This window comes from Pygocentrus nattereri, chromosome 3 (assembly GCF_015220715.1).
Source record: "Pygocentrus nattereri isolate fPygNat1 chromosome 3, fPygNat1.pri, whole genome shotgun sequence".
In the NCBI taxonomy this organism is placed as follows: Eukaryota; Metazoa; Chordata; class Actinopteri; order Characiformes; family Serrasalmidae; genus Pygocentrus; species Pygocentrus nattereri.
In genome coordinates this window covers 29,780,717-29,793,451 of record NC_051213.1, presented here as the reverse complement: position 1 = coordinate 29,793,451, position 12,735 = coordinate 29,780,717, and the positions used below count along the sequence as shown (strand labels likewise).

The 12,735-nt window shown below is 40.0% G+C and overlaps 1 protein-coding gene across 1 annotated transcript in view; it reads right to left on the bottom strand.

Annotated features, from left to right (window-relative positions):
• scospondin (subcommissural organ spondin) overlaps positions 1–12,735 on the bottom strand; it is a 128,063-nt gene that overhangs the window by 40,338 nt on the left and 74,990 nt on the right. Inside the window, exons 72-81 of the mRNA XM_037537369.1 lie at positions 10,829–10,998; positions 10,692–10,738; positions 9,297–9,497; positions 8,798–8,968; positions 8,359–8,556; positions 7,861–7,960; positions 7,409–7,629; positions 4,695–4,844; positions 1,162–1,328; positions 563–708 (exon numbers count right to left, since the gene is read on the bottom strand). Of these exons, the coding sequence (XP_037393266.1) occupies positions 563–708; positions 1,162–1,328; positions 4,695–4,844; positions 7,409–7,629; positions 7,861–7,960; positions 8,359–8,556; positions 8,798–8,968; positions 9,297–9,497; positions 10,692–10,738; positions 10,829–10,998 (1,571 nt within the window). The remainder of the gene's footprint in view (positions 1–562; positions 709–1,161; positions 1,329–4,694; positions 4,845–7,408; positions 7,630–7,860; positions 7,961–8,358; positions 8,557–8,797; positions 8,969–9,296; positions 9,498–10,691; positions 10,739–10,828; positions 10,999–12,735) is intronic.

The window sequence follows — 12,735 nt, the reverse complement described above, 5'->3', positions numbered from 1 at the left end:
AACTGATTGGCCATCCAGTGTCATACCTACTAGTGACTGCAAAATCCAGAACCTGGAAACTTGATTCGAGGTTCAGATTGAAAGATCTCTGGCTTTGAGAGTTGCACAAGTCAGGAGCCCCATCAATTTTATTTTTGATGCTATAAAGATCTCACTCATTACAGGACCAACTACAACTCTGTTATTCATTTTTGACTCTAAAATCAAAAAAATATTTTTATTTTCCAGCTTTCTTTTTTTTACCATTTATTTAAACCTTAAGTTGCTCAAGACCAGTACATTAAAAAATCGCTTTATACCTTTAAATGCAACCAAAAAGGTTTAATATTGTTAAACACTGAGTCCAGCGCATAAGTGTTATAAGTTACACAAACTAAATGAGGCATGAAAAGAAAAAAAACCACAACAGAAAAGAGTCAGTTCTTGCTTTTGATCAAGGCACTTCTGCCTACATTCCTCTGGGCTGCTGCCACAAAAAGTCTGAGTGAAAGCAGAAATCTTCCAGAACATCAGACACTAATGACCCCAAGATATGAAGGTTTACAAAAGAAACTCTTCTTACCAGGAGCTACACTCATGCATCAGCTCCTCTCCAGACCTGAGCTCTGTTCCCATAGTAATGTTCTGCAGGTCTGGAGTTAACTCCGGGGTTACAGACACTCTCTGAAGTGAGGTCAAGAGCTCTCTGTCCACAAGGCATGGACACTCCTACAGATGTGATACAACACAACTTTACCAAACAGTGCAAAACCAGTACATTATACACCCAATCAAAACTACCTCATCTTGACCTATAAACATATTATCACATCTTATTTTGATGGTTGATTGTGGCTTATCTCTAACTGCCGAAATACTTGCCAATCTCAGTGTCAGTTTTAGGATTAAGATGTGGACTGCAGTACAGGTTCTGGGTTAAGAGGCTATGGTTCGGTTTAGAGGTTAGGGAAACAGCAGAATATATAGTTCAATTTAAAGTTAATAAGAAGATGAACATCTACAAAGCATTTACAGACCATCAATAACTGTTGTATAGCTGTATAGCCTAAATACAGTCCTCAAAACACATAGGAATCTGTAAACCATCCCCACTCACTGCAAACTGCACGATATACTCGACAGACACCTCTGTACTAAACACTAGTGTATTATTCATCTGACCTGCATGCAGGTTCCGTTGTGCTGGTAGGTGTTGAATGGGCAGTGGCAGCCCTCCTCACATCCCTCTGAGTAGCAGCCTTCAAGGCCACTGAGTTGAGCACAGCTGAAAGGACAACCCTCACCTCTCTCACACTCCCGGTACAAGCGGCCCGGGGGGCAGCCCACCTCTGACACAGAGAGAGAGAGAAAGAACCCACACTGCTATAACACTGAACTCCGTTTGACATATTTTAGGGTTACCCAAGAAGCCTCTCAGTTTCTCAATCAGGAAGTTCCAAGGCATTTACTATTTCTATTTAGCAAAAACTGTTAAACCCTCTTAAATAATCTGATATCTTATAGGCCTATAATCAGCAGACATTACTACAAAACAGTACTTTTAAGGTCGTTGTAGCTGAAGCTGTTTTCAGTTCACAGTTCTTTAGAGGGTCTGGTGTCCATTCTTGGGTAACAGAATCATGTGCATTCATTACAGAAGAGTTTACCTACGTTGCCAAAGTCCTATGGTCAGCTCTGTATATGTTACATCTAGGGGTGATATAATGCATTGGTTGACCTGGGCTCAAGCCCAGGCACCCTGGGCAGTTATTTTAATTAAATATATATTTTTATATTAAGTTGTATTTAGGGGGATTATTTGGCTCTTGTGAAACAAACCTCAGTTGCTTTGGTGACGACTGTTTTGATCAGTAGACTCTACTGCACACCACACCAGCATCTTTTAGCCAATCAGACACAGTGCAGATATAGCACATATGGCTCAGCAAGTTAATCTCAAGCTCAGGGTGAGTTTACATTTCATCTTACTACACTCTTATAGATTTAATGGAATGGAACATTTTTTTAACATCAATTTTGATAAATATATGAATTTACAGTGTTTGATATCAGTCAACTCTTCAGAAACTCACCGTTTTCCTGCTAAATGACACAAGATCAGTTCTGACTAGATTAGTAAGGTTAGTGGAGGTGAAAAAGACAATTAACACTTCAGATTGATTGACTTCTTCAAAACTTGAGAGTTTATGATTTCTAGTGGTCTGGTTCTGGGTTTACATTATTGTAGTAACAGAGAGACGATGAATGACAGTGTTGGAAGCTGGCAGCTGGCTGACTGGAGGCAGCAATGTGAACGCCATCACCTTTTGAGCTTTTAGTGTGTAGACTGGTGTGTGGTAACATTAGGTTTTGGTTCTGCTGACTGTTGACTCTCTTTCCATGCTTACTAAATACTGTGTAATTCATCCACACCAGTCGCAGGGGATCTCAGCTGTGCTGTGTTGAGCTGTACTGATTTAAAAGTTTTTAATGACACCCACAGGGGCCACAGACACCTGTAACCCCAAGGCATACAGCCATATTAAACCCCAATTACATCATACAGCAATATGATATATGAACCAATGAAAAGAGTCTCTAAGGTCATGATTACAGTTATGAGCTAGAAAAGAGCATACATTGTAAAAAGAGAGCAGGAAAGCACTTTGTGCCCTTGAGTAGGTTAGTCGCTGTGAGCTAATGTGCAAGCTAAGAAAATTGTAAAGAGAAGTCAGAGTGGCAGCATAAAATAACTTTTTGCACAACTGCTTTGCTTTCTTGCTACTAGTTGAGCAGTACTTGGTTTGCTAACTAGCATGCCATCAAAGTAGAATACATGCATTAATGCATAAATGCACCACATAAAGCCCAGATTGTGTAGCAAATCAAAGGTTATAGTTTTGAAATAATAAGTAATGGATGAAATGGACATTGTGTAAGAACGCAATGATTTTTGGACAAGTTCTGCTCCTGAAGTCGAAATATATGCTGAATTTATCCCTTGCTGCTCCAAAGGGTTCACTTAAGCTATTATCCTGGGAAGACAGTACCCTGATAAAACAGGCTATGGAAACAAAGGATTGACCCCCACTACAGACAGTTTACTAGAGATAACCTGTTAGCTGCCATTTCCACCGCAAAGACTATGAGGACAAGAGCCTCTGCTGTGAACTATGACAGACTACAGGAAATATGAAAGCTGCCACTTGTTCCTTCATTTGACCTCGTCCCAAAACTAGTCCTAAAACAGACGTTTTGTGTAGGAGGATCTTGCTACCTGTCTTTCCTGTGAATGTCAAGCCATACCAGAACCAGAAAATGAGCAGGTTATTTCACAGCAGGTCGCCAGAAATAGCTCGTCTGAATTCACAAAGGAACGAGGAGAGACAGACGATTGCAGAGTGGAGCGATTTCACTTTTAAATGAGTATGTCGCTTAGCCAGGCATTTCAGCAGGCTAACCACCACTAGCGCTATGGGAGGCCTTCACATAGACAGGACGATTAGCTAAATCTCGCAGCCCAGGCAGTGCTGCTCCATCAGGAGGGTTTAATTACGATGGCAAACACACCTCAGTGTGATGGAGCAATCTCCATACCGAGTAGAACTACTTACTAACAAAGCCTGAGGCTGTCCCCAAAGCTCAGGATCATACATTTGAAATGAAGGTTTTGCTTGGGGAAGTCTCTTTGCCATAGGACATAAAAAAAAAACTCAAGGTGAATCACTTTTTTCAGAAAGCGGCTCTAAGCACCACTGTTTAAAGTTAGCAAATTCCTCTAACTCAGAGAGCACACAGTAAGTCTCCGGCCACGCTGAAGGACATTCAAAAATTGCTTTTAAACCAATCCCTGTCAATATCAGCTGGCTATACATACTGTATCCACTTAATATTAACATTGTTACAAGCTTGGGTTGGGAAAAAGCTCCAACGATATTGCTTCTACGGCTGGGAATCGTCTAATATATCAGCATCTAATAACATACTTATGACAGCCAATCACCAGTCAGGATTAGAAGTGGGCAATACGATGACAGTTTATTGTTATTGTGATACATTTTGTTATTGAAATAAACAAGACAAGATAAAAAAGACACTGAGCATATTTTGGACATCACCAGCAGTTAATGAAGCGTGACAAACAGCATGTTTTATTACAAAGCCAACATATATAGTTCTGTTTAGTTGGATCTGATGCAATGCAGTATGTAAAACACTAAATAAAATCACTGTATTCATAGTTTTGACGGCAGTTTTTAAATGTGGCACTACTAGTGCATTGCGTCTGTGTGTTTAAATATTGTAACATACATCATGTATTGTGAAAATGTTCATGATATGATATTTTGTCATATCACCCATCCTAGTCTAGATTTTGGAACAAGGATGTTTACTGGCTCACTGACTAACTACTTAGGTATTGAAATTTGGCATTGAAAGATTAAGCATTAAAAGTATTGAATTTTGCCAACCAGCCCTATTTGTAGTTTTATATTTGGTCATAAGATTAAAGCTCAATTCATGGCTCCTGCTGGTATCTCACTGTTATATTTGCAATCATAAATCAGCAAATTCAGTAAATTTGTCAAAATCGCAGGCACCTGTGGGTAAAAACTTGCTGACCCAGGCATAAATAATGCCTTCTCACAGTTCCCATTAACTATTGAATTATAATATGTAAAATGGTTACTGAAGTAATAACATGTGTTACTCACCTAGGCACACCTGTGTGTTGCAGGTTTTGCTCTGGCGTGTCATGCCAGCGCAGGGGGGAGTGCGGCAGCGACGCCTGCGTCTCTGTTCTCCTCCTCCACAAGTCACAGAGCACACAGACCATGCTGACCAATCATACCACGGGCCAGTGTCTGTGGAACACACAGAGGAACTGCTTCAATAGTTATATAGAAGAGTACTATTCACATGCCTCAACTGAACAGGGGTGCGTTTCCCAAAAACTTGAAATGCTTATTACTGTTAACTGTATCTTAAGAATATTGGTTTATTGAGATGTAATTTATTGAGTGTTTCCTGAAACCATTTCTACTAAAGCATTATGTAAACTTGATCATAAATTAACAACTAACATAACCTATTTGTTACTCACAAGTGCTTCTTTATTTGAATTTTGCCTGTAGTTCTGCATTAAAAAGTCAGAGGCTATACATCTGAGTACAGTAGAGTACAGTCATGTGCAAAAAATAATCTTGGTCAATACCAGTAACATACTGTACAGGGAATTGTACATGTGGCATTTGATCATTTTAGTGCACAATTTCTATTTGTTTGCTGAGTTTAAAACAGAGGGGGAAAAGCATTAAATATAAAATGTTGTAACTTTTGCACAAGCCATGTCTTATGTTTTATTTTTCCCCAGTATGTTAAATTCAACAAATACACAGTAATTGTGCATTAAAATATGACATATATAATAATAATAATAACAATAATGATGATGAATTTACTTATCACTTTGTAATTAACATCACAATAACTACTTAATTCAAAGAATTTTCAAAGAAAATTTAATTTTAGTGTTTCAACATTTGTCTTCTGTCATAACTCAATTAGAGATAGACCTTAATTAATTTAAATATGCAGTACTTTTAATATTGCACTTTCATTGATAACACACACACACACAAATACACATATATATATATATATATATATATATACATACACACACACACACACACACACACACACACACACACACATACATACATACCTTATCTCACAAAAGTCAGTACACCCCTCACATTTCTGCAAATATTTTATTATGTCTTTTCCTGGGACAACACTATAGAAATGAAACTTGGATATAACAAAGTAGTCAGTGTTCAGCTTGTGTAGCAGTACAGATTTACTGTCCTCTGAAAAAACTCAACACACAGCCATTAATGTCTAAATGGCTGGCAACACACGTGAGTCCACCTCACAGTGAACGTGTCCAAATTGTGCTCAAAGTGTCAATATTTTGTATGGCCACCATTATTATCTAGCACTGCCTGAACCCTCTTAGGCATGGAATTCACAAGAGCTGCACAGGTTGCTACAGGAATCCTCTTCCACTCCTCCACGATGGCATCATGGAGCTGGTGGATGTTAGACAGTTTGCGTTCCTCCTCCTTCCGCTTGAGGATGCTCCACAAGTGCTCAATTGGGTTTAGGTCTGGAGACAAACCTGGCCAGTTCATCGCCTTTAACTTCAGCAAGGCAGTTGTCATTTTGGAGGTGTGTTTGGGGTTGTTATCGAGTTGGAAAACTGCCATGCGGTGCAGTTTCCAAAGGCAGGGGATCATGCTCTGCTTCAGAATGTCACAGTGCATGTTGGAACTGATGTTTCCCGCAATGAACCGCAGCTCCCCTGTGCCGGCAGCACTCATGCAGCTCCAGACCATGATGTTACTACCACCATGCTTGACTGTAGGCAAGAGACAGTTGTGCTGGTACTGGATATGACGCTGTCTCAACTTCTTTGGTCGACCATGGTGAGGCCTGTTCCGAGTGGAACCTGTCCTGGAAAACCTCTGTATGACCTTAGCCACAGTGCTATAGCTCAGTTTCAGGGTTTTAGCAATCTTCTTATAGCCTAGGCCATCTTTGTGGAGAGCAGCAATTGCTCTCAATTTCTATTTCTCACATCTTCAGTGTTCTTTGCCGTGAGGTGTCATGTTGAATATCCAGTGGTCAGTATGAGAGAATCGTACCCAAAACACCAAATTTAACAGCCCTGCTCCCCATTCACACCTGGAACCTTGTAACTCTAATGAGTCACATGACACCAGGGAGGGACAACAACACAATTGGGCACAATTTGGACATGTTCACTGTGAGCTATTTAGACATTAATGGCTGTGTGGTGAGTTATTCTAAGAGGACAGTAAATCTATACTGCTATACAAGCTGCACAGTGGCTACTTTAAATTATATCCAAGTTTCATTTCTATAGTGTACAGTGTGTGTATAAAACTCTGGTGGCAATTAATTTTTTTTATCAGAGGCTATAAAACAAAATCGGACACTGCAAGGACTTCTTTTCCTCTAAGTTAAATTTAAATGTTTGTAGGCAAGTAAAATCAATGGATAAATTTGCAGGCCATCCTTTACCCTGCATTGGTGCATGAGAAGAGTCAACAATGTTCTTTACACTCATTCATTACATTTCACAGTCAAAAGCCTTTTGGCAAACAGGGTGGAACAACAAGGGTGGAATCGACTTTTGTTATTTGCTAAGATTAATCGTTTTAAGGAAAATCACCTCAGGACAGTACAGTGCTGATAGACTACAAAATACTGACAGAGCTAAACAAAAACAACAAGAGACAGTTGAATAAGCAAAACATGATTTAATTTAACCAAACTAAACTAACTTAAACTATAAAATATATTAAAAGTACTCAAACGTTAACAGCCGGCTTTGACGCACCTGTGCAGGAATGACTGTTACACTCCTGCTGCTGGTCACCAGCTCCACTGCACTCTCTCCCACCTCCCTGAGGGGCAGGATTATTACACTGACGAAGCCGCAGCTTGACTCCACCCCCACATGGGACTGAACATTCTGACCAGGGTCCCCATTGGCTCCATCCGCCATCAACATGGCAACCAGGAACTGAGTCGCAGTTCAGGACACCTGCCTCACAGGTGCTGATGATAAACAAATGCAGAGCAAATAAGCAGATTATATGACCTTTGTGGACAGTATTATTTCAACTTAATTTTAAGCTGTCATAACTTCAGAGTTAATATGCAGATATGATGAGTCCTTCTCTGCTCTATTCCGTGAGAGCAAAATGATGAATGATATTCATAAAGACTTAAACATTGGAGTTAATTGTTTTGGTGGGATGGTTGAGGTGAGGTCTCAGCTGAGGTTACCAGTTGCTGCAGTCTCTGATGATGCTCTCTCCTGAATTTGCATACTGCCAATCCATCCTGCCTGGCCACTCCCATGAAGTATTGCTGATACTGACAACCCCTAAATAACAAGCGAAAGGAAAAAACCAGAGTAGCACATTTCCATCTGTAGGAATTTACAGCTTTTATAAGGAGTAGCTGGAGGTGTTAGAGGTGCTTATGAAGTACTTTTAGATCAGACTTTTAAAGTTTTTTGTACTCAAAGTTTCACTAATATAGATAAATAAACATAAGATTGTCTTTACTTTCAAAATTTAAAATAGTGCTCAAAACAAGGCCCCTTTAGGCTTTATTGTTATAGAGGTGCACATAAAGTGTTAAAGATCAAATCTATATGTCAAAGTGCCACTTCTGAAAATACAATCTTTAAAGCAAATCAAATTCAGGTAATGAATGTAAGATTTTCTTTGGTTTCTTGAGCGCTGACAATAAAAGCCCTGCAAGGTGTGCTTTTCTCACCAGTGGTGCTGTTGTGGAATTTACAGCGGCACTCCTCTCTCTCAACACACACTCCGTCCTGCAGAACCATGTCTCCAGGGCAACCACAGCTCTGACTGCAGCCGGGTGTGTCCAGGCACTCTGTGTCACCATGGAGATCTTCACAGGAACGAGGGCATGGCTTCCCACAAGGCCACTCCTCCTGACCACCTTCGCAGTCTGAGTTAAGAAAGAGAGAGAAAATTTATAACTACTTTACATATATTTTTATTATACACTTTACATATTAGGTTTACAGTAGTTAATACATCATTCATAACAGTTATTAAATAATAACCTTTAAGATAATAATTGAATAAGCTTGTATAAGGTAATATATAACATATTTAACATATAATATGATAATAAGGTTAAACACTGAGCACACACTTGGACCCCTGAATGCTGTGGGAAAGCCAACCTGAGCAGATGGTTTGGTTGTCATGGCAGCCGCGGCTCTGGATGTGCTCTCCGTGGCATGGTAGACCCCCAAACCGGGCAGGGGGGCTGTTACACTCCCGCTTTCTTACAGACACACCCGCACATGCATCACACTCTGACCATGTACTCCACAAGCCCCATGAACCATGAACTACAAAGACAGAGAGAGACCTGCAGTCAATATAATCTTCTCATTAAGAGAGGCTTATCTAAAGGAAGGGATGCCGCATATGATAGGGGCAGAACGTTAACCACAGATAAATGAAAAATTCTTCTTCTTATTATTATTATTATTGTTATTATTTATTCAAAATGGTCCTGTTTTTACAGCGTGGTTTACACATATAGACTGTATGGATTAGGAAGTGAATAGCGCAATTTGACACAATGAATACATCAAACTTCTATTTAGAAAAAGCAAGGAGAGTTTGTTTTTTCCATGCACAAGCCCTCATACATGAGGCTTAGTAGTGTGCAACCTGGACAGAAGGTGATGGATGGGCATTGCTGTCTTTGGATCTGCACCCCAAGGCCACCATGTTCTTCTTGCTGGTCTGGGCATGCTGCCCCTCCAGCTTTAGGCTCTGGACAAGCACAGCTCCTATAGCGAGAGACCCACTCAGCACCACATGTCTTAGAACAAGGAGTCCAGCTGGACCATTCACACCAGCCCCCTTCCACTAAAGAACAGAGAAAGATGAAAAAGAGAGGGAGAGAGAGTAAAAAGAGAGACAGACATTTGATAAGTAACTTCTATTCAAATATTACAAACCTGCTAAATTTGCCCATTAAAGAAAACATTCTTTTAAATTAAAAGTTGAAAAAGTAAAAAAAAATCAAGTTTACACAGTTCTCTTCTTATCCGTAATGTAATCCATCTGCATATCTAGTATCCAGCGTTTGCTTCTTAATTTTACACTGGAGCTACGTGGCTAATGTCAGTATAAATGGAAGCTCTCGCCCATCATTTAGCCCTATTCAAACTGAACACTTGCCTCAAGCAATGCTGAGTTGTTCATGAATCTCAAACAGACTTGCTTTGTGCTTTCTATGTGTTTATAAAACGGATAGATGTCTGGGCAAAAATCCATGTTAAAGGTGGCTGCTTCTGTTCTTGGCTATGTAATTTTCTTCTGTCCATTTTCATAGATAATAGCATGTCAGACAGTATCACAAACCACATAAGCAAGCCCATTAGTAACATCACTGGGGATAAAACAGTACAAATTAACACATAACAGTAATGCGATTGCTTTGAACCTTTGGAAAAAGTAGTATAATGCATAACAGCCAGAATTGCTCTAATAACAATTATTTATTTTCATTATATATAAAGCTCTGAGACAGCAATATTAATTATGTATAATGTTTTTAAAGCAAATTTCATCTATGTATTAACTGTGCCTGTTCTTGCATATAATTTAGATGCACATGTGGTACCTGTGACAATAGACTGCATGACTTTTATTGTGCCCAATTGTAGCGCAAGCACAGGAAGCGTTGTAAAGTCTGTGAACAATCTGTTGAATCATCTTGCTAATATGAAGCTGATAAATAAAGATCTTTATGCTGAAGAAGACAGAAGCCCAACCTCACTAAAACAAGCCAGACTCAATTTTCAAATTTCAGAAACAGAGCTGTAAGCTTATAAGTTAGATGAAGCTATCCTTGGACTGTTTCTATTGACCAGTTTGTAGGTTTTCAAACATGATTTTCATAATTTTAATAAAGCATAACTATCTGTAAACTCTTACACTGATCAGGGATTCAAATTTCAAATTTTGCATTCATCTCTCAAATTTTCATTTTCAAAAGCAAGTATGTGAGAATGTGTATAAGATAAGGTTCAAACAAGAGTAAAGTTGTTGCCAAACCTGGACATGGGTCATTGCTACAGTTGAGCTGTCCTCCAGTACAGGTACTAAAAAAAGAAAAGATAAAACACATCAACTTACAGGCGATAAAACCGCTATAATGATCTCCAACAGACTCCTCCCTCTATCCCCCTCACCAGTTGTTGCAGCTGTCTGGAGAGGGGACTGTGTCCTCAGGGTCAACGCGCTGGCCGGTGTTAAGGTTGAGACATGGACACTGCTCTTTCTCTATGCAAGCGGTGTTATTAACGCTCAACACTTTCCCATCAGTGCAGTAACAGCCAGCTTCACAACGCCACTCACAGTGCTGTGGGATCATGTTCATCATCAATATTATAACCATTAACATCATCACTGTTATCATCACCGTCATTAACATTTGTGTCGTTGTTCGTCATAGGCATGTGAGAAATGAGTGTGGTTCAGATCTAAATATGGATTTTGAACATTTCTGTTGAAAAACCTAGACCAGTGACATGGGAAGTTAAGTTGAAGATTTGAAATTGAAATTTTTTAGCCATACACAAGTGATGAGCACCTGGAAACTAATGAGTTGAGCACTGACCAATTAGGCTGTAAATGTCAGATTCAACAATAAAATCAAAACACTTTCAATATAATCAATGAAGCTGTCTACACCAGCTGCAAGTGGCAGAGCACAATGTGATGTGATGCAATCTGCTGTTTTTGACAGATGTTTCCATTTTCCATTTTCAAACTGGAAAAGAAGAAAATCATCCATGGAGTGGAGAAAAGGACAGATCTCCACAATCCTTCCAGTAAACATCTTAGAGAGAAATGACCAGAGCACTGTAAATCAGTGGTAAATACCTTATGTTTTGTGTAAGCTAAGTGTTGTAGTTAGCTAAGCAAATTAAGCATACCTACAACCAAGCTGCCCACCACTAGGGCAGAATAACACTATTTTAGTAATGTTATTTAAACTGTGAACATCCTAAATTTGGGAATAATACATAACTCGTTAAACTAAATTAAATACATGCAAACCATAGCTGTTGTTTACATTTTGCCTTGATGCGCATTTGATGTTTCCAGTGTGCTTCTGAAGGCTTTGTGATGCACATGGACATTTGGGTGCTCTCTTGCTGTTAGGACACAGCTAGCAGTATGCCCCTAAGGTGACAATTTACAAGCCCAAAATGGCCCCAGCCAATAAGAGAAGGGAATCACTTACTCTTAAATGTAGCATTAACTTTGTGATTTAAACATACACTATTCTGCCAAAAGTATTCGCTCGTCTGCCTTCACAAGGTCAGACACTGATGTTGGATGAGAAGGCCTGGCTCACAGTCTCCGCTATAATTCATCCCAAAGGTGTTCTGTCGGGTTAAGGTCAGGACTCTGTGCAGGCCAGTCAAGTTCTTCCACACCAAACTTGCTCATCCATGTCTTTATGGACATTGCTTTGGGCACTGGTGTGCTGTCATGTTGGAACAGGAAGGGGTCATCCCCAAACTGTTCCCACAAAGTTGGGCGCATGAAATTGTCCAAAATCTCTTGGTGCTGAAGCATTAAGAGTTCCTTTCACTGTAACTAAGGGGCCGAGCCCAACTCCTCAACCCCACACCATAATCCCCCCTCCACCAAAATTACACTTGGCACAATGCAGTCATACAAGTACCATCCACCTGGCAACTGCCAAACCCAGACTCATCCATTGCATTGCCAGACGGAGATTCGTCATTCATCACTCCAGAGAACATGTCTCCACTGCTCTAGAGTCCAGTGGTGGCACTTAACACCATTGCATTCAATAATGCTTTGCATTGCACTTGGTGATGTAAGGCTTGGATGCAGCTGCTCTGCCATGGAAACCCATTCCATGAAGCTCTCTGATCTGAGGCCACATGAAGTTTGGACGTTTGTCGTGACTGACTGCAGAAAGTTGGTGACCCCTGCGCACTATGCGCCTCAGCATCCTCTGACCCCACTCTGTCATTTTACGTGGCCGACCACTTCGTGGCGGAGTTGCTGTCGTTCCCAATCACTTCCACTTATTATAATACCACTGACAGTTGACTGT